This window comes from Dermacentor andersoni, chromosome 5 (genome assembly GCF_023375885.2).
Source record: "Dermacentor andersoni chromosome 5, qqDerAnde1_hic_scaffold, whole genome shotgun sequence".
NCBI lineage: Eukaryota > Metazoa > Arthropoda > Arachnida > Ixodida > Ixodidae > Dermacentor > Dermacentor andersoni.
Window position 1 is genome coordinate 159,728,709 of NC_092818.1, and position 22,656 is coordinate 159,751,364.

Below are 22,656 nucleotides of genomic sequence, written 5' to 3' on the forward strand. Positions count from 1 at the left end.
ACGACCACCAGTCACAATAGTTTAACCTCTTCTGCACCAAACGTGCTTTTTAAATGTGCCAAATTTGATGAACATTGGTGCATTTGTGCAGAGGTTGCCTAAAGAGACAGGTTCTGCATTTCCCATGTACTTGTACAAAGACGTGTCAGTTGTTTTTGTGTAGTTACGTTGTGCATATAAACTTTGGAATTTTCGTCACTGTATTCCTTCCTTCATTCTTTGTTTGAAGCTCCCGCATCATTTGGTAGATGTATGTCAATAAAGAGAGGTAGAGTAGCCGATGCTCAGGCGCCAGCCGATTTCGACTTCCTCCAACATAGGCACAATCAAGAAAAACATTTATGCTGATTCCAAAATTTTAAGGGGCCAGTGAGTGGCTTTGGATTACAGATGCAATATGAGCGAGCTCTTAGCCTCGTTTAGCAAGCATCGTGAACAATGCAAACGCAAAATAATTAGACATTATGGGCAGCTATGACCTCCAAGCGAATAGTTAATTCCTTTACAGAAGTCGTTATCGAAATCCTGCTGTGTTTCTTCTGATTTTTTTTTGTAGCCTTCGTAGACTATGCTGCGGCGCGAATGGATATCATGCGTGATTTTTGGAAGGGTGAAAGAAATACGAGAAAAACGATCGTTGCATGAATTTTTTTTGACAATGTATGAGAGGAAATATATATACAACGATGGAATGATTCCGGCGGTATTCTTCTCAGCGTGCTGTCGTTGTCTCGTTCTGGCCGCAAAACCGAGACCGCCAAAACTCGCATCGTAGGTCGGAGACGGGCGACTTGATCTCCGATTCCGGAAGGTTTAGCTCAGCGTAGCTCGGGTCGGAAGCGCTGAACCGAGGCCACGTTTTGCCGTTGATTGGCGGTACTTGCCTGCAAGTGAGAAAGAAAAGAAAGGAAGACGAGGCGCCAACGGCGACAGCGCGGTGGCCATCGTTAGACCTGCCCTCTGTACGCACGCAGGCACAGCTGATACACAAATTTTCTTGACGCTCACTCATTGGCATGAACAAGTACAAAGCAGGTACATATGACAAATGTACTTCATAATGAAAATCTCGATGGCATATTTTTGAAAATTTTTTTCATATCTTGTGGACCTGAGAGATCCTTAGTATTTTTCTGGTATTGAGTACGACTAAACTTCAGGAAGAAAAAAATAAAAAAAAAGATAATTTGGACTGACGATGTGGCGAACGCGAAGCCTCAATCGTCCTCGATTTTCATTGCCATTTGTCGTATTCACCGCAGTTCGCTATACAGTAGAATCTCGTTAAGCAAAACTTCATGGCACCGGAGAAATATGTTCCGATCAGCAGGAGCTCCGCTTACTGAGAAAGAGGGGCAGGTGTGCAGCACTGTATGCCGTACTCCGTCTTAACAGTGTTAGAAATGTTAGGAATCAAGAAGTGAATGTAGCAGCGAGTTTGTTGCATTGTTTGTGCGCGGTCGGCAATTTCTGCATTGACTAGGCGTCGCTGGTTTCGGTTTCTAGGACGCACCGATAACGTATCAAAGCAAGAACATCGCTCTTACTGCTCGACTAGCACGAGTTCGTGCTGGTGAAGTCCAAATTATCGAACGGTGCGCTGTAATGTGATTCCAAAATTTCTATCGTCCTTATTTCGACCATCTGAAGGGTAGAAATAAGCCGCCAAACTGACCGGACTTCACAGGCTATGCAATAGAAATCTATGAAATGTTTGCTTGTTCGAGTCTTTGTCACCGCTTTTTAGGAATGGCTTCTAGCAGAGAATAAAAATGTCGTCAAAAGAAAAAAAGAAAGAAAAGAAAAAAAGAGAAAAGTAAACAAATAAATATCAGTGCTTGACTTCTGAAAAAGGAAAAAAAAAGAGGGGGGGGAGATACTTTAGAACTGGCTTCTGTGGTTCCGTTTGCAGACACTTGCGAAAAATTTGGTTACGATTAACGAAAGTTTTGTTTGCACATCCAAATGCGAAACCAATCAATTTAGAGGCGGTTGCTCCGTTTGAACTGGCAATTCCGTTTAAGTGACTTCCGTATACCGAGGTTCTACTGTACGTCTGAAAATTCACGCAGGCTTCCATATGCGAGTTAATTGCCCCCGTGTGCTTTCATCTGTGAAGCAGTACTGGATCTTAGTTCGCAAATATTTGCCTAAGAAATAAACAGCGATATCACTTAACGACTTTTTGCACATTACGCCTGACCATACTAACTGTGACCACCAACGACAACGGTATAAAGGCATTGCACTCTTTTATATAGCACGTAGGATTTCACCTTTATGCGTGCGGCGTCGGTATGGTGGCTCGTTCGGAGGAACAACTCTACGTTATTGCTTTGCCAGTCTTTTTTTTTTTTTTGCCGATAATTGCAGAGCAATAAGAACTCCCACCGTGAAGGGCCACACTAGCCCACAGCTCCTTTCACTACGCCAGTGGTGCGCGTGGCTTCAGTGCCCACGCAGTCTTCAGTGCCCACGCAGCTGCCCGTTGCACGTGAACAAGACATTAATCACTGCACGAGTAAAATTTTCTTCACACCCAAAAGCTTATCACTGCACGTTCTAAAACAAAAATAAAGTGCGCGCAATACTATCAGAGCTGTTATTTGTCCCACTACTTTCATTTCATATTCCATGGCTTTCTCGAATTGGCCGGCTTCCTCCGCCTGTTTATAGCCACCATAATATTCCGAGCCATCGCTCTCCAGCGTTTTGCCTGCAATTAAGAACGAAGAGCGGCGTGGGTCTATGCAGATGAAGTTTGTCATCAGGTCACGACGAGAATGACAGGTAATCTAGATACTTATTGAACTTACCCTTGTAGTGTCGATCACAGATAGATTTATTGTTACGTCTCCTCGTCAGAGCCTCCTAATAGGGTGCCATTATCTGTATGACAAGCAGTAATAATGGTTTAGGAATTATCGCGGTCTTGAAGTGTTGTGACTGCAGCAGAATCTCTTGCTGATGACAATGGCTGGTTCTTTCTCTCTCTTCTTACCTTCGTCTCCTTCCCCAAGGGCAGGGTAGCAAATCGAAAATGCGCCTGGTTAGCCTCCCTGCCCTTCCTTGCTTATTTTTTTTCTCTTTCTATCACACCTGCGCTTTCGCAGAGTATGGGCAACTTAAGGGCCCATCACAAGGCCACATAGCAAATTTTAGTTCTACGCTGGAAGTTGTTACGTATCCTCTAAGGAGCGTCCTACCGCAAGAATTTTGCAAATTTGTTCATTAATAGCCGAGACAGAAATATTCCAAGTGCCGCGAACCCATGATTTCAGGAGGCGAGCGTCACCGCCAACATAAACACTCTCTCCACTTGCCTCTTTCTAGCCTCCGCAAGCGCACTTCCTTCCTTGCGTTCTCCAATACCGGAGTTGGAGGATCACGTGACGTAAACGTCACGGGCACCGCCTTCTATTGCTTTTCTCGCTTTTTTGATGCGTGGCACACTTCCCGTGACGGTCTCGCGCGCGAGCTGTTGCGTTTGTCTCGTTTCGCGCAGAGCACGATTTTGCGCGCTGTGCACGATAACACCTGACTAACGGTGGTATAAGATAGTGCTACACCAACACTGAAGCCGACATAAGGGGATCACAGAGCATGATCGCGCGCTGAAACAGGGTAGAAATTGACATAGTTTCGTTCTCTGCGCGCGTGACTGCACGATGGGAACAAGCAAATGAAACGGAAGTACATATCTCTCGCTGCGGTACGAAGTAAAACAAAGACATGCAGACATTCGGTCTTTAAATTAAATTGTGGGGTTTTACGTGCCAAAACCACTTTCTGATTATGAGGCACGCCGTAGTGGGGGACTCCGGAAATTTCGACCACCTGAGGTTCTTTAACGTGCACCTAAATCTAAGTACACGGGTGTTTTCGCATTTCGCCCCCATCGAAATGCGGCCGCCGTGGCCGGGATTCGATCCCGCGACCTCGTGCTCAGCAGCCCAACACCGTAGCCACTGAGCAACCACGGCGGGTGCAGACATTCGGTCTGTAGGTTTTTAAAAAAAATTTCTCTAAGCTTTAATTCATCTATTGAAACAACGGATCAAACAAATAAGTGCCGTTGCGTTGACTAATTCTCAAAGCTACGTGTCACGGTGAGTGACATCACACCACTGCGAATTACGTAGGCGGACTTGCGCGAATGAAGTCGACTCTCCGGCTGGGAGCGCGGTGGCCGGCGAGAAGGGCGCAGGGCGCTCGGTTTGAAATTTGGGCTCTTTTCGAGGCGCGTGGCGGTGTAATACTTTGCAGGCCCGATCATTAGCGCACACTGTATGCATTGCGATTGCCAGATCAAAATAGTCAAACCTGGTGAGGGGCCCTTTAGGAGAGCAAAAAAATGTCCACGTACTACAGCTGCTGAAAGTGGATTGGGGGTTTAACAGGGGTGGTCGTTCTTTTAGCGTACTCATGAAATTTACATTTGACGGAAAAACAGTGGTATAAATTGGCAATTGATAATCTCTACGGAATTAGACAATGGCTCTGGATATTTAGCTTTGTTTAAATTTCCTGAAATGCACTTTCATCTCTGTCGGCTACCAAGGACACTTTTCCCCTAGCGTTCGCTCAGTTCACAGGCGCATTGTTTCTCATGTTTTAGGGATTAAGCAACTGCTGAGACATACGCTACGTCGTCCAATCAAGTAAACACATGAGCGGGCAAAACACGATGGTATTAATCGTCGACATGCCTTTGAAGAAGGTTCATCATCATCATCAGCCTGATTACGCCCACTGCAGGGCAAAGGCCTCTCCCATACTTCTCCAACTACCCCGGTCATGTACTAATTGTGGCCATGTTGACCCTCCAAACTTCCTAATCTCATCTGCCCACCTAACTTTCTGTCGCCCCCTGCTACGCTTCCCTTCCCTCGGAATCCAGTCCGTAACCCTTAATGACCATCGGTTATCTTCCCTCCTCATTACATGTCCTGCCCATGCCCATTTCTTTTTCTTGATTTCAACTAAGATGTCATTAACGCGCGTTTGTTCCCTCACCCAATCTGCTCTTTTCTTATCCCTTAACGTTACACCTATCATTTTTCTTTCCATAGCTCGTTGCGTCGTCCTCAATTTAAGTAGAACCCTTTTCGTAAGTCTCCAGGTTTCTGCCCCGTACGTGAGTACTGGTAAGACACAGCTGTTATACACTTTTCTCTTGAGGGATAATGGCAACCTGCTGTTCATGATCTGCGAATGCCTGCCAAACGCACCCCAGCCCATTCTTATTCTTCTGATTATTTCACTCTCATGATCTGGATCAGCAGTCACTACCTGTCCTAAGTAGATGTATTCTCTTACCACTTCCAGTGCCTCGCTACCTATCGTAAACTGCTGTTCCCTTCCGAGACTGTTAAACATTACTTTAGTTTTCTGCAGATTCATTTTTAGTCCCACCCTTCTGCTCTGCCTCTCCAGATCAGTGAGCATGCATTGCAGTTGGTCCCCTGAGTTACTAAGCAAGGCAATATCATCAGCGAAGCGCAAGTTACTAAGGTATTCTCCATTTACTCTTATCCCCAATTCTTCCCAATCCAGGTCTCTGAATACCTCCTGTAAACACGCTGTGAATAGCATTGGAGAGATCGTATCTCCCTGCCTGACGCCTTTCTTTATTGGGATTTTGTTGCTTTCTTTATGGAGGAGTACAGTGGCTGTGGAGCCGCTATAGATATCTTTCAGTATTTTTACATACGGCTCGTCTACACCCTGATTCCGCAATGCCTCCATGACTGCTGAGGTTTCGACTGAATCAAACGCTTTCTCGTAATCAATGAAAGCTATATATAATGGTTGGTTATATTCCGCACATTTCTCTATCACCTGATTGATAGTGTGAATATGATCTATTGTTGAGTAGCCTTTACGGAATCCTGCCTGGTCCTTTGGTTGACGGAAGTCTAAGGTGTTCCGGATTCTATTTGCAATTACCTTAGTAAATACTTTGTAGGCAACGGACAGTAAGCTGATCGGTCTATAATTTTTCAAGTCTTTGGCGTCGCCTTTCTTATGGATTAGGATTATGTTAGCGTTCTTCCAAGATTCCGGTACGCTCGAGGTCATGAGGCATTGTGTATACAGGGTGGCCAGTTTTTCTAGAACAATCTGCCCACCATCCTTCAACAAATCTGCTGTTACCTGATCCTCCCCAGCTGCCTTTCCCCTTTGCATATCTCCCAAGGCTTTCTTTACTTCTTCCGGCGTTACCTGTGGGATTTGGAATTCCTCTAGACTATTCTCTCTTCCATTATCGTCGTGGGTGCCACTGGTACTGTACAAATCTCTATAGAACTCCTCAGCCACTTGAACTATCTCATCCATATTAGTAACGATATTGCCGGCTTTGTCTCTTAACGCACACATCTGATTCTTGCCTATTCCAAGTTTCTTCTTCACTGTTTTTAGGCTTCCTCCGTTCCTGAGAGCCTGTTCAATTCTATCCATATTATAGTTCCTGATGTCCGCTGTCTTACGCTTGTTGATTAACTTAGAAAGTTCTGCCAGTTCTATTCTAGCTGTAGGATTAGAGGCTTTCATACATTGGCGTTTCTTGATCAGATCTTTCGTCTCCTGCGATAGCTTACTGGTTTCCTGTCTAACGGCGTTACCACCAACTTCTATTGCGCACTCCTTAATGATGCCCATGAGGTTGTCGTTCATTGCTTCAACACTAAGGTCCTCTTCCTGAGTTAGAGCCGAATACCTGTTCTGTAGTTTGATCCGGAATTCCTCTAGTTCCTCTAGAAGAAGGTTATACAAACACTATAGCACACGGTGTGTAGCACAAGGCCTTTGCGTACCTTACCCTTCTGACTTACCCAGTTTTGGCAAAATGCGTCCACGTGTACATGAGGAAGAGAGTGAACGCCCTTTCCTCTTGCGTAATGTTGAAGAGGTCGTTGTCCAATGTGTAGCCAAACACGAATGGTATCTCGTCAAAATGGGCTACGCCCGCCCACGGCGCGTTCCAGGAATAACTCGGTCGGTGGGCGAACTCGTAAAAGTAGACGCTGTTGTTCCTCCTGGCGTAGTCTTCGGCGAAGTACACGAGAGGGCAGAGGAAGGCGAAGTCTCCCATAGCATTGGAAGAGTTTCTTAAGAAGCTGCTGGGTTCTTCGGTAGCCGATTCTAGATAGAATTCCCGTATTTGGTGAACGTTTTTCTCATGAAGGAACCTAAACAGCAACATGAAATAGACGTCCATGGTTCCCTTCTGGATCTGGGACACGTCCATGAAGTCCAGGACTGGCGACATGTAGTACTCTATGAATACGCTTCCTTCGTCCTTAACGGCACCAATAAGGAGATCGACGTCATTCGCGAAGCCACTTCTTATGGCCTTCGACACTTCCTCGGGAACGAGATCGTCACCGTGGTCAGGGTGATACGTCAGGCGGACGCGGCCGTTCCTCGATTCGAGCGCTTTGAGAATGTCTGAGGCGTTTTTCTTCTGCAGGCAGCCCAAGACGGAATCGAAGTCGGTCACTTTTTCCACGCCGCGGTCGACGCAGTTGAGCTTAATGGCCGCCTTGGTGAAGCTGTCCTCACTGTCCATCTTACCTATCGTCCAGTAAGGGCTGCCGCTCTGCATGATGGCTCTCTTGAAGAGACCTTTGCTGGAAGGCGAGACAAGGTGGTAGCCGATGGATATGGCGCCCGCGCTCTGCCCGAACAAGGTTATGAGGTCGTCGTTGCCACCGAAGTAACGAATGTTCTGCTTGACCCAGCGCATTGCGACGTTCTGGTCGTGAAGCCCTTGGTTCCCCATAGACATGGGTGGTTCTTTCGCGTTCATGAAGCCGAACGGCCCAAGTCTGTAGTTTACGGTCACGACCAGCACATTCCCCAAGGCGGCGAGTTTGGAGCCGTCGTAGAAGTGCCAGTTAGTGCTGCCGAAGAAGAACGCTCCTCCGTGAAAGAAAACCATGACGGCTTTGAGTTGCTCTTCCGACTCGAAAGTCTCACGCGCCGGCGCCCATATGTTGAGATAGAGGCAGTCTTCGCTGCGCTCGTCACCTGTTATGTTGATGAAATCGTTGAAGTACACCGAGGGCTGAACGCAGGAGGGCGGGAGGAACATCGCCTTCTGCTCTCGAAGCCACGGTTTTACGGGCACTGGGCGCATGAAGCGCAGGCTTCCGACAGGTGGCTCGGCGTACGGAATTCCAAGGAAGATTTCGACGGACACCCCGAATACATCTTCCTTGAATCCGCGAACCAGGCCCGACTGAGTCTTTACGACAGGATCATGCTTCGTGAGCTTGTAAGCCGACGATAATGGCTCGCTTCTGACAAAAAGTAATACGACGACTATTGCAGCATGTATGGACATCCTCGTTTGTCAAGAAGCAGTCGTCCTGCACGAAAGGGAGAAGAAACATGCTTCACTGCTTACGTGCGCACGGAATACAGATATATACAGATACAGACATATATAGACAGAACGTTGAATTTCAGCGAAAGGACATCCTGACACGTGTACTTATCTTTATCGGGCAACCACGTTTCGCCGCCTAACAAATGTAATCGCACAGCGTGGGACGCGCCTGCATGTATCCGAAGTTTCTGGAAAGTTATCGATGCTTCTATGCGCTGTCTGTTGTCGCCGAACCTTATGTTATCTGATTTCATCACCTGACCCGAATGGTGTAGAACTTTGTGGAAGGCACGCGGGTCCGAATGATTAGTCTGGAACATTCGACGACTGTTCTTTGAAAGCCGACGCGCTTGACCCGCTGATCAGATTTCCGACGATCGCCGACCGCGTTCGCCGCTATCGTTGTGCTATAGGTGTAGCCTGTTTTTGTGGGCGCAGGTTCACCCAATAAAAGCTAGTTTTGTATTCCACCGTATTGCTGTTTTCTTCACCGTCACTACCACGTGACAATATGTTAGCCTGCAGCAGATTATCAAATCCACGTGATGAATGAATGAATGAATGAATGAATTCTGAATTAAAAGAAGGTTAGAAAGGAGGAATGTACAAGGGCTGTACTGAAAGTATATGATACCCTATTAATCTGTCTACTGCTAAACCAAACAAAATGGCAGCATACTATGTTCCCTTTAGTGAACCTGTGGCGATAGAATTTTCTTTCAGACAACAAATTTCAGCTGCAGGAATTCATGAACAGGTTTAGCGTATGTCGGACGACGCAGTACGAAGATGGGTCGACGATCAGTATGCAAAGATGCGTCAGCGATTTTAAATACGGGCAACAGAGCATTGAAGATCAACCGCGGAGCAGTCACCCTCAGAGAACAGCCACGGATGCCAACAAGGAGATCGTTGACCAAAAAAGACAAGCGAGTAACAATATTGACACGTGTACTTATATTTATCGGGCGACCACGTTTCGGCGCCTAACAAATCTTATCGCACCGCGCGGGACGCGCTTGCATGTATCCGAAGTTTCTGGAAAGTTATCGATGCTTCTATCCGCTGTCTGTTGCCGCCGAACCTTGTGTTATCTGATTTCATCGCGTGACTCGAATGTTGTAGAACTTTGTGGAAGGCATGCGGGTCCCAACGATTAGTCTGGAACATTCGACGACTGATGTATAAAAGCCGACGCACTTGACCCGCTGATCAGATTTTTCGACGATCGCCGACCGTGTTCGCCGCTATCGTTGTGCTATAAGTGTAGCCTCTTTTGTGGGCACAGGTTCGCCCAATAAAAGTTAGTTTTGTGTTCCACAGTATTGCTACTGTGTTCTTTGACGTCACGACCACGTGACATCTGGTGGAGGTGCTTTTCGTCCATGTACCGGACGCCCCCGACAAGCCGTGATCCAAGCCCGGACCGCAAGGAGAGCACCAACGTAGTACTGGACCAGCGAGCAAGCCGTCGTCTACAACAGCTGCCCCCGGAGCACGGACTTCTACCTGAGAAGCCCAAGAAGATTGTGGCCAAGACAACCACGATGGCTGCCCCAGTGTCACCCATCGTACTTCAACAACCCAGGGAGCCCCCTACCTTCCGTGGAGCTACGTCAGAGGATCCTGAAACCTGGCTCGAAACCTTCGAAAGGATCTCGACCTTCAATAACTGGACCTCTGAGGATAAGCTACGACACGTGTACTTCTCCTTGGAAGATGCCGCGAGGACTTGGTTCGAAAACCGGGAGTCCACCCTAGCAACATGGGACCTATTCCGCAGTAACTTCCTGAGGACGTTCACGAGCGTTGTCCGAAAAGAAAGGGCCGAAGTTCTACTGGAAACACGAGGCCAACTACCCAATGAGACCATCGCCATCTTCACAGAAGAGATGACCCGTCTTTTCCGGCACGCCGACCCGGAAATGTCCGAAGAGAAAAAAGTGCGTTTCTTGATGCGAGGCGTAAAGGAGGAACTTTTCGCCGGAATGGTAAGAAGCCCACCGAAGACCGTCGACGAGTTTCTTCGTGAGGCGACGAGCATCGAGAAGACACTGGAATTGCGGAACCGGCAATTCGACCGCCGCACCAAGCCAACAAGCTACGCCGGAATTCAATCACTGGCCACGGACGATCTGCGCGAGACCATCAGGGCCATTGTGCGCGAAGAACTGCGCAAGGTCTTGCCATCGTCACAGCCTCAAGCGACTACGATTGCCGACGCCGTGCGTGAGGAACTCCAACAACAACTTGGAGTAGCCCCTGAATCGCCGCAGCCTGAGCCGCAAGCGATGACCTACGCCGCCGTCGCACGCCGTCAAGGTCCCCCTCCGCGACCGCGCCAGGGCCCTGTCACGCCGCAATTCCGTCGTCCGCCGCCGCCGCCGCCGCCAGCACGACCACCCGTCGCCCAGCGCAACTACGCGAGGAAGACGGACATTTGGCGCGCTCCTGACCACCGCCCGCTCTGCTACCACTGCGGCGAAGCCGGCCATGTTTACCGCCGATGCCCATACCGCGAGCTGGGATTGCGAGGCTTCGCCGTCAACGCACAGCGCCCGAGGGAAGGTGAACGCCCTCGTGACATCGCCGACTACCTCGCCGCCACTCAGTGGAGCCCTCGACGACCGTCCCGTTCGCCGTCACCAGGCCGCTACCTGTCGCCACAGCGCCGACCATACACTGGCCCAGCCCGGGGCCGGTCCGTCAGCCCATATCCGGAAAACTAAAAGCAGCAACCGATGGAGGTGCGGTTGCTGTTCGTCGAACTGACGAAGATCCTCCGCCGCCGACGAAGACGCCGAAAAGCCTATCTCGACGACATAACAACGACGACACACCGCCGTCCCGACGAAGTCTGGCAGGAAAGAACACGCTGACGAAAGACCACCTAACGACGCCACGTACCAACCACAGGTCAACGCGACGCAGCCGTGATCCGACGCCGAGGCGTAACTGCAACGCAAGACAAAGAACCACCGACCTCGACGTGCTTCTCGACGGCCACGCAGTCACCGCCTTAGTAGACACCGGAGCCGATTACTCTGTCATGAGTGGACCCATTGCAGCCCAATTGAAGAAAGTTAAGACTGCATGGGAAGGCCCGTTAATTCGGACCGCTGGAGGACACCTAATCACGCCGAGTGGTATCTGCACGGCAAGAATTACCATTCATGACCGGACTTACCCTGCCACCTTCGTTATCCTGCAACAGTGTTCACGAGACGTCATTCTCGGCATGGACTTCCTGAACCAACACGGCGCAATCATCGACCTGAAGTCGAAGTCAATAACGCTGTCGGAAGATCAAGCGATACCGCCGGAGAGCTGTCGTAGTCACCACGCCTTGAGTGTGCTCGAAGATCAAGTGAGCATCCCGCCTCGCTCCAGCATTTTTATTTTGGTCGGCACCCAAACACCCGCTGACGTAGAAGGCGTCATCGAAGGCGACCAACGTTTACTGCTCGATCGTGAAATTTGCGTCGTAAGAGGGATCGCTCGACTGCACGGAGGAAACACGAAAGTGTTGCTGACAAACTTCAGCCAGGAGTTCAAGCACATCAACAAGGGCACGACGATCGCATACATCGAGGAAATTCAGGAAACCAGCGATGCCTTTGTCCTCTCGGATTCTGTTGCATCTACCCCGACGACCGTAGTTCCCGAGCCAGACTTCGACATAAATCCAAGTCTCCCCGTGATTAAGCAGCAACAGCTCAGAAGTCTGCTTCGACGATACAAAGACTGCTTTTCGACGTCATCGAGGATTCGACAAACACCAGTCGCAAAGCATCGCATAATAACCGAAGAGTGCGCTCGACCACTACGCCAGAGCCCTTACCGAGTTTCGACGCGAGAACGCGAAGCTATAAGACAACAAGTCGACGAAATGCTGCGCGACGACATCATCCAGCCGTCGAAAAGCCCGTGGGCGTCTCCAGTTGTTTTAGTGAAGAAAAAGGACGGAACCCTACGTTTCTGCGTCGATTATCGTCGACTGAACAAAATCACGAAGAAAGACGTATACCCCCTCCCACGGATAGACGACGCATTGGATCGGCTCTGCAATGCTAAATACTTCTCATCGATGGACCTCAAGTCTGGCTACTGGCAAATAGAAGTTGACGAAAGGGATCGCGAAAAGACCGCCTTCATCACGCCAGACGGCCTCTATGAATTCAAGGTTATGCCATTTGGACTGTGCTCGGCGCCTGCAACGTTCCAGCGCGTGATGGACACGGTTTTAGCAGGATTGAAGTGGCAGACCTGTCTTGTTTACTTGGATGACGTCGTCGTCTTCGCCGGAAATTTCGACGATCACCTTAAGCGGCTTGCGACAGTATTAGAGGCCATCAAGTCATCAGGGCTCACTCTGAAGCCGGAAAAGTGTCGCTTCGCTTACGATCAGCTTCTATTCCTAGGCCACGTCATCAGCAAATCTGGAGTACGCCCCGACCCGCAGAAGACAGCTGCCATCGCAAAGTTCCCGCAGCCAATCGACAAGAAGGCAGTGCGCAGATTCCTTGGCATGTGTGCCTACTATAGGCGCTTTGTCAAGGACTTTTCACGCATCGCGGAGCCGCTAACACATCTAACGAAATGTGATGTCGAGTTCAAGTGGGGAACGCCGCAGGCCGACGCATTTCAAGAACTCAAACGACGCATGCAGTCGCCGCCGGTACTTGCACACTTCGACGAGGACGCCGATACTGAAATCCACACTGACGCCAGTAGCCTAGGCCTTGGTGCCGTCCTAGTCCAGAGGAAAGACGGACTTGAACGGGTGATATCTTATGCTAGCCGGTCGCTGTCAAAAGCGGAAGGCAATTATTCTACGACTGAAAAGGAATGCCTCGCCATCATTTGGGCTACAGCAAAATTCCGCCCTTACCTCTATGGCAGGCCATTCAAAGTCGTCAGCGACCATCACGCGTTGTGTTGGCTAGCTAACTTAAAGGACCCTTCAGGACGGCTGGCGCGGTGGAGCCTCAGATTGCAAGAATATGACGTCACCGTAATATACAAGTCCGGAAGAAAACACTCTGACGCCGACTGCCTGTCACGCGCCCCCATCGATCCCCCGCCGCAAGACGACGAGGACGACGACGCCTTCCTTGGAATAATAAGCGCGGAAGACTTCGCCGAACAGCAACGAGCAGACCCGGAGCTAAAAGGCCTCGTCGAGTACTTGGAAGGGAACACCGACGTTGTCCCTAGGGCATTTAAGCGTGGGTTGTCTTCGTTCACGCTACAAAACAACCTGCTCGTGAAGAAGAACTTCTCACCAGTCCGCGCCAGCTACCTTCTTGTTGTACCGTCAGCGCTGCGTCCAGAAGTACTGCACGCCCTACACGACGATCCAACCGCTGGGCACCTTGGATTCTCCCGGACGCTGTCGAGGATACAGGAAAGGTATTACTGGCCGCGTCTGACCGCCGAAGTCGCCCGTTACGTCAAGACATGCCGAGACTGTCAACGGCGCAAGACACCACCGACAAGGCCAGCAGGATTATTACAGCCGATCGAACCTCCTCGCCGACCATTCCAGCAGATTGGGATGGATTTGTTGGGGCCGTTTCCGATGTCAACATCCGGGAATAAGTGGATCGTCGTGGCGACGGACTACCTCACCCGCTTCGCTGAAACTAAAGCTCTACCAAAAGGCAGCGCAGCCGAAGTGGCGAAATTTTTCGTCGAGCACATCCTGCTGCGACATGGTGCCCCAGAAGTCCTCATCACCGACAGAGGAACGGCTTTTACAGCAGAGCTCACCCAAGCCATTCTGCAGTACAGCCAGACAAGCCACAGGAGGACAACTGCCTACCATCCGCAGACGAATGGTCTCACGGAGCGCCTGAACAAGACCCTCGCCGACATGCTAGCAATGTACGTCGACGTCGAACACAAGACGTGGGACGCGGTCCTGCCGTACGTAACCTTTGCGTACAACACGGCGGTGCAAGAAACAACGCAGATCACGCCGTTTAAGCTGGTTTACGGCAGGAACCCGACGACGACGCTTGACGCCATGCTGCCGCACGTAACTGACGAAGAGAATGTTGACGTCGCTAGCTACCTCCAGCGCGCCGAAGAAGCCCGACAGCTCGCCCGCCTGCGAATCAAGAACCAGCAGAGGACCGACAGCCGACACTACAACCTCCGACGACGCTTTGTCGAGTACCAGCCCGGTGACCGTGTTTGGGTTTGGACCCCTATACGCCGACGAGGACTGAGCGAGAAGCTCTTGCGTCGCTATTTCGGACCGTACAAGATCATCCGACGTCTTGGCGCACTGGACTATGAGGTCGTGCCAGACGGCATTTCGCTGTCACAGCGGCGCCGCTCACGACCTGAAATTGTCCACGTTGTGCGACTCAAGCCGTATCACCAGCGTTGACGAACTTTGGGACTTCGCAAAACTGACCTTTGGACTTGATTTCTTTTCGTTGTTTTGTTACTTATGTTTAATAAGTGTCCTTTTGTGTTTCGCTCTCTTATATTTGTAGCATCGGGACGATGCTATTTAAGAGGGGGGTATTGACACGTGTACTTATATTTATCGGGCGACCACGTTTCGGCGCCTAACAAATCTTATCGCACCGCGCGGGACGCGCTTGCATGTATCCGAAGTTTCTGGAAAGTTATCGATGCTTCTATCCGCTGTCTGTTGCCGCCGAACCTTGTGTTATCTGATTTCATCGCGTGACTCGAATGTTGTAGAACTTTGTGGAAGGCATGCGGGTCCCAACGATTAGTCTGGAACATTCGACGACTGATGTATAAAAGCCGACGCACTTGACCCGCTGATCAGATTTTTCGACGATCGCCGACCGTGTTCGCCGCTATCGTTGTGCTATAAGTGTAGCCTCTTTTGTGGGCACAGGTTCGCCCAATAAAAGTTAGTTTTGTGTTCCACAGTATTGCTACTGTGTTCTTTGACGTCACGACCACGTGACAATATAAACCACATTGGGAGAATGCTTGAAACAGGGCCAATACATTTCCGGGGGTTATTGAAAGCTTATGTTACCGGAAATTAAGGCACTGCAGAAGCTCCTAAGTGTATTACGCAGTAAGTGACCTACAAGGAAAATGATCTTGCAGCAAGCTCTACAAGGGGGCGCGTCCTGACTCCTTTTGACTAGCAGGGAAGAGAATCGATGGAATTGGTTGCGAAGCACTTCCCGTACCCGCCTTTCAACCTTGACCTGGCTTATTAAAAGTGTCATTTGTTCGCCCTATTGAAGGATAAAAGGCGAGGTTAATAACACGAGCTATAGTAAAGGTGGCACGTGCAGCAGTGTTTGTCTGCAACGGAGTTCTACAGCAGAAGAGTATTTTCAAACTTCCCGATGGGTGAGAAAAGCGTATGCAAAGAAAGGAGGACTATGTGATGAAACGGACAAAAGCTTTAAAAAAAAGTGGCAATACATATTTCGCTTTCAGGAATGCAGAGTAATCATAAGTGAAAACTCATATATGATACTATGACATATGGTTCGACGTTTTCGGATGACATTTTTCGAACATTTGGTTGTACTTTTTCCGTTTCTTTTTCTACCCGAAAGCTAGTTTTCTTTTTCGGCGAATATATTTTTCCAATGAAGCTTTCAGTGGATAATGTTTCAAGCTTATAATCAAACTTGTAAATTTTTTTGTTGACGTTTTTGTTGGTTCGATAACGTTGTTGTCTCTGGACCCGGTTGTATAGCTGCGGGTACTGCTGTTCTCGTGCGGAATTCAGAAAGCCATTCTTTCGTAAGTGCACTCAGGCAGAGGCTGGTCGCGTTCGCTAATATGTCAGCACCAAGGATTGGCTGGAATCTTGTGTTACGAACAATTTTAGCATAAGAGTGTCCTTGTGCGATTCTGGATCCACTAGTGTAGCTGCAAACTGTACAAGAAATAACAAAGCTCTACAGAAGCACTCTTAGAACGGCGCAACGTTACACAGCGATGCGACTATGCAGGAATTAAGAGCGAGTACACTTGGTATTGGAACCCATATGGAATGAGACTTTATTCGCATAACATTACGCAGGCGCACAGCTCCGACGAGTAGTAGAGAAAAAAATTAATAAACAGTAAATGTCAATTCGTCTTAGGAGCCATTGGGGAAAAACAATCATAATTTGACCATTAAAAGGCGCATGGAGAACCGAACCTTTAAATTTACTCTATGTTACACCGCACGCGCCTGAACTGTGTCGTTGCTTGGGCAGCAGGGTGACACGTGACTTTAAACAGGCCAAGCTCTCTGCCTCTGAGCGCATGCAGGTTAGCAGGCGTCCGCTCTCTCCCTCTTCTCCTCTTTCTATTATCCTTCCCTTTACCGCCAGTGTAGGGTAGCAAACCGGACGCTCGTCTGGTTGACCTCCCTGCCTTTCCTCTCCTTGCTTTCTCTCTCTCTCCCCTCGCTCATCACATAACCAGGGACTCAAGCTCGGCATCACTGATGTGAAGACATATAGCATCAGCGGGTTTACTGGCCAGTTGCCTGCTTCTATAAACTCACGTACAAAGCGACACCGGCGGGCATAAAAGAGTGCACCACATCCGCTGGCGTTGCCGTGAGTGGCGCTGGCTAACACTTCCGTGGCTAATCGTGTGCACGTATACAGAAGGGCACTAGAAAGTTGGAGGGAGGATAACCACCGCGGTAGCTTAATTGGTAAGGCACGCTTAATGCGGATGTTGTGCGCGCTCGCGTGCAGTAACGCGCGTGTGCTTAGATTTCGGTGCGCTTTGAAAAAAAAAGAATAAAAAACTGGTGGTCAAAATTATTCCGGATCCCCCCAACTGCGGCGTCCCCTTAGCCCGTTTGTGTTTGTTGTAATCCCCCTGAATGCTTAGAGCACTACACACCGATTCCCGTCCTTGACAGTCCTTAAAGCGCAAATCCGGCGAGTTTTTGACCGTGTCAAGGTAATAACGTGTTTAGGTTCCCGAGAACCCACTGTCGCGCGCGTCTGATAGGAAACTTCTTCGGCAAATTTGAAAATAATTTTAAGTAAGCAAAAAGGGGTTAACGCACCTTACCGTGCAGCCACGGGAACATCTTCGTGTGACGTCAAGAAAGGCACACCAGAGGGGAGTGCGCGCAAGGCATGTCGGTCGCGCCAGCGCGGAGAACGAAAGTGGGGACGAGCAGACGTTTAATTGATTAGTGACTGCGCCGGACCATTGGCCAACGTCTTCGGGGGACAACGTCAGCTGCACCAGCTTTTTGGAGCTGTCTCACAGTGACCGCTACGATTCCGACGAATTCAATAGCCATGAATCGCCTTCCATTCGCCACCACGAGAGCCAGCGCCCAGAGCAGCACATCGAGCTTCAACATGAAGACTAAGGTTTGATACGTGCTGCTTGCTATTTGAGGTGTTTTATCAATTTTTACGGAAACGTTTTGCATACTTTCTATAACGTGTTGTGGAGTGCTGTCTTCCGCATTTGTATGTCTATTTATAGAGATCATAATATCCCGGGAGAACGCCGCTGAGTGTCCAAAACACTGACCGGTGCATCTGCTTACATCGCCATCGTACAGCGACCGCTCATTGTTCGCTTGAAATATACGCACGCCATGCATCAGTGATATCAAATAATATCAGAACACAGCAAAACACGTAGATTTTGTGTATGTTAGCTTTGTCGCATCACTCTGAGTCGCGCTCGTATGAGTTACCATACACCTTCAAAAACAGCTGGCGGGAGACCTTATATAGTGTATGTGTTATGCTGCCTGCTTATGGGCATGGCATACATGGCATACATGGCAATGATCGAGCAGACGCAGCTGGCCGATCTGCCCGTGACGACGTCCACTGCGTTGCCATTCCTCTTTCGAGAGCCGACGCAGCGAAAAAACTTTCCGCACTTGCACGTGACCTGACATTTGCTCAATGGAATTCATCCGAGTTCACAAGTGCACGCCTTCATACACCGGACTCTAACTTACACTTCCGTATTCCGCCCCGACCTTACACGACGTAACTACACCCTTCTAGTCCGTCTATGGTACTCCTTTCTTATCGGAATGGCCAACAGCCCACTTTGTGACTTCTGCGGGTGCAATGAAACAATCACGCACCTTCTTTGTGAATGAACTCGTTTCAACCCGCAAAGAGCAGTCCTCTCAGCCACCCTAGATAAACTGGATAGCGCCCAATGACAGAAAACAACAACCTTGGAAACTGGCCTACGCGAACATCAGCGCGATCCTCTATGAAGGCGCTGCTGCGGTACTTAAGAGACAAAGGACTTTCTGACAAATTGTGATTGTACACTGTGTGACGCAGGATTGCACGGTGACACTGCGTAACACTAGGAACGCCTTCGAAGACTGCGTGACAGTTCCCACAGAAACAGTTCGTGTTTGTCGTGTGTTTCTTTTTATTTCATTTCTTTTTCATTTTTTATCCTTTTCTCTCTCTCACCTATCGCATCAATTTGCCCATCCCCCAGTACAGGGTAGCCAACCGAAGATAATCTCTGGTTAACTTCCCTGTCTTTCCTTTGCCTTTCTCTCCCTCTCTCCCTCCCCCCCGTCTCTGCCTGCTTAGTGTTATTCTTACTGTTTTCATGCACACAATTCATGCGTTCCATAAAGCAGACGTACATTAAGACTTTGCTCACATGATCGTTCATTTAGCGAAAACGCAGTTTTCACGGGGAAACGCAGATGCCAGTACTGACACCGTTGGCAGCGGAACGAGGCGGTTGTTTACGCTGCTCTACTGAAGGCGCCTCCGCTCGTTGCCCATTTGGTGTAAGAGGCAAACAGTTCACCTCGGAAGCTAAATAATGAGTCAGCATAACAGTACGTAAATATACACCCATCTAGGGAAGCGCCGACGAGCGCGACTAGCAGCCTTCGAGAACGGCAACGCACCGATGTCGGCAGTGCGCCGTATCGTCGCTTCTCGCTTTTTCTGTGTGCACTGTACCAAATGAAGAATAGCTTATTTCAAATCCGTACGGTCAAAATTCAAATACAAAAAGAGTTTCCTTCATCCAAATGGCTTTATAGCTTCAGGTCAGTCGATCAGGTCCGGGTGCACGAACTCGGCGACTGTGATAGGCTCAACCTCGGCTGAGCGTGATTGACATCGGCTCAAACTTTATTAGCTGCTGGCGAGGGCTGCTGGCGAGTTCATGCAGCCAACAACGCAGTACATCTTGCCACCCATCACTTGCCCGTCCACACAGAACTTAACGTCTCGCGACTGTAACTGCTTACACCAAATACTAACACGATCGCCGGCTCCTCGACACTGTCGTCTGCCATTAATTCGCAGCATGCTCTGTGTACGCCACCCATCTCGTCATAACACAACGAGCAGGAAAGCAAGGTATTGGTTTGAAGGAACGAACAAACTCCATTTGAAAAAAAATCTGCGCAACTATCAAACCTGCTTTTTCTGAGGACATGACGGAAGTGTGCAGATGAACGTACCCAGTGAATTTTATTGATTTACGCTGACAAAAAAAAAAACAAGAAGATCGCCAGAGTTGCCCTTTAAGAGTGCAAATCGGTCTATTACTCCCACCCACACACCTCTAAGGACGTAAAGTTACAGACTTGAAACACCCTTAATTATGTAAATCGGTTTACAGTGTGTGTTTCTATGGGAGGCTAAGCACGATATCATAATTTGATCTTAATTTGGTTTTGCGAACCATATGCTCAGCGGCAGCACTGAATTCATCTCTCAAGCTGCTTTAGTTCAACTTTTGCATTCACATTAACACATAAAAGTAGATAGCGTGAGTGTATTTGTCGACCGATAAAGCTGAAAAATGCGTTTGTTTAACCATGCGCCACTTAGTGCATGTGGCCGTGACGCAGAAAGAGAGTGAGAGAGAGAGCGAGATAAATAAAAGAGAGGAAAGGCAGGGAGATTAACCAGACGCACGTCCGGTTTGCTACCCTGCACCGGGGGAAGGGGTATAGGATGAAAGGAGAGAGAGAGAGGAGATAGAGAGCGCACGGTCTCGCGCAGATTTGAAGGTTCGCACCGAGTCTACACACGGTCGCCAAGACCTGTCTAGCTAAGGTACTGCAACAACGCTTTCTTGGCTATCTGTGCCATCGGCGCGTATGGCCATGGTCCAAGGATCTTCACTTCCGAATTTGGACAGCCGGTTCGATGCTGTCCGGAGAGCGTCACGCTCCACGTCCTACTGGGGAAAGAGACCTCAGATGTGTTCAGTCGTTTCTATAGTTCCTGAAGAGTCGCACATGAGCGTATCCCCCATTCCAATGCGGAACGAGTAGGCCTTTGTAAATATCCCCCCGAGCCAAGGGCGGCACAGTACTCTCGGCTCCGAGCGGGAAGCTTTTGATGACACTTGTAGCTATAGGGATGGATCAAGCCAATGAAGATGACATTTCGGGATGTTGGGAGTATTTGTGGGCTATAGCTTTAACCACGATATAAAGCTTTCTTGCAGCGTCGGTTCTGGATAACGGGATTGGGGCTGCGGTCACGCTTCCAGATGGGCAGTTCGGGCTGTTTCGTCGGCGAGGTCATTACGAGCAATGCTGGTATGTCCAAGTAGCCACTGAAATGTTTAAATGCGCTACACGGGCTGACCGCGACACCTCGGGCTCGTTTATATGCAGGACGATACGATCACATAATAGTCTTATCAGATTAGGCGCCTTTCAAGGGAGTGCGTTTCCTGGTAATTACGCGCTTTAGACGATTGTATCGCGTTCTTTCGTGAGGGACGGCGAAAGTAATGTTAGTAATATCAGTAGACTTTCTCCTAGGCAGATAGAAATCGACCGCTTAACTTCGTGCTTTCTTCGGCATAAATCGCGCCCGTACCAACACGAAAGACGTTTACAAAATAACATAGGTGCCTATAATAAATGCTACTCAAGCTTGTGGGAGTCCTTAGTTGATTATTTTGTTAATTATTCTTGGGTTACACGCATGACTTAAAGTGCATTTCTGCATTCCACCGTGCGCAATACATTTTCCCTAGAAATACATGTGTCGAAATCGTCATATTACTTGAACACATGTACTAGCAGTGCGTCCACTGTCGTACAAATCTGCGAGTGTGTAACAACTGATTGAGATCGCATTCTATATTTGCTTATGTTTATTATAATTTCTTATGCTAAATATTATGAGTGCTGTAGCCTTTCTCCGTTGATGTGTGGCTGGGGCTCTGTCAAACTGTCATTAGTTAGCTTTGTTTCCGGTCATCTTTTCTCACTGTAAGTTTTCTGTTTTGGCGAAAATAAAGTTCTTTGATCACTTAATTAATAATTAATTAATTAAGTGATCAAAGAACTTTATTTTCACCAAAACAGAAAACCTACAGTGAGAAAAGGTGACCGGAAAAAAAAGCTAACTAATGACAGTTTGACAGAGCCCCAGCCACCCATCAACGGAGAAAGGCTACAGCACTCAAAATATTTAGCATAAGAAATTATAATAAACATAAGCAAACATAGAATGCGATCTCAATAAATTGTTACAAACTCGTAGATTTGTAATAAATAAATAAATAAATAAATAAATAAATAAATAAATAAATAAATAAATAAATAAATAAATAAATAATGTATTTTCTTGTTGACTGATTGATTGATTGAATAGTATTGAGGGCTTGGGATAGCTATGGCAATAGTTATGATTGATGCAACTCCGCGAAACGAAACAAAGCAGAAAGAATACGAAGGTGACTGTGACGAACATCTTGTTTGTCTTCTTTTCCTCGTTTTCTTTCGTATTGCATCTATTATCACTTTAGCTGGACCACGCACATAGTAGTATCATGATGACTGCTTAGTGGCTTTGGCGTTGTGCTGCACAGCAGGAGGTCGCGGTATCGAATTCCGCCCACGACGGCCACATATATATGGGGGCGAAATGCAAAACCGCCCGTGTACTTAGATTTAGGTGCACGGTAAATAACTCCAGGTGGTCAAAATTAACCCGCAGTTCCCCACTACAGCGTGCCTCGTAATCAGATGGTGATGTTGGCGCGTAAAACTCCATATTTTAATTTATTTTAACGATGACTACTATTGCCTGTTCCAGATAATCTCTAGCGGCTATTTGCAAATTATCAGAAGGCGTTCTTTGATATTGTACTGTGGTATCGTCAGGCAGCTTATAAATATACCTTGGGCCATGAAGCAAGGTTATTAGAGCACGCGTAATGCCCTCCCTGTATTATGCCGCAGGGAAACATTGCGAATCAAGAAGAAAGAAAAATTTGAGAAAGAAAGCATTTCTTTC

The 22,656-nt window shown here is 48.4% G+C and overlaps 1 protein-coding gene across 1 annotated transcript; it reads right to left on the bottom strand.

Moving 5' to 3' along the window:
* Positions 1–632: 632 nt before the first annotated feature.
* On the bottom strand, positions 633–8,370 carry LOC126531490 (acetylcholinesterase-1-like). The gene is made up of 2 exons (XM_050179027.2): positions 6,837–8,370; positions 633–884 (listed from the first exon to the last, which is right to left on the bottom strand). Exons 1-2 carry the CDS (start codon positions 8,348–8,350, stop codon positions 713–715), a joined length of 1,686 nt encoding a protein of 561 aa, XP_050034984.1. The 5' UTR covers positions 8,351–8,370; the 3' UTR covers positions 633–712.
* Positions 8,371–22,656: the final 14,286 nt, after the last annotated feature.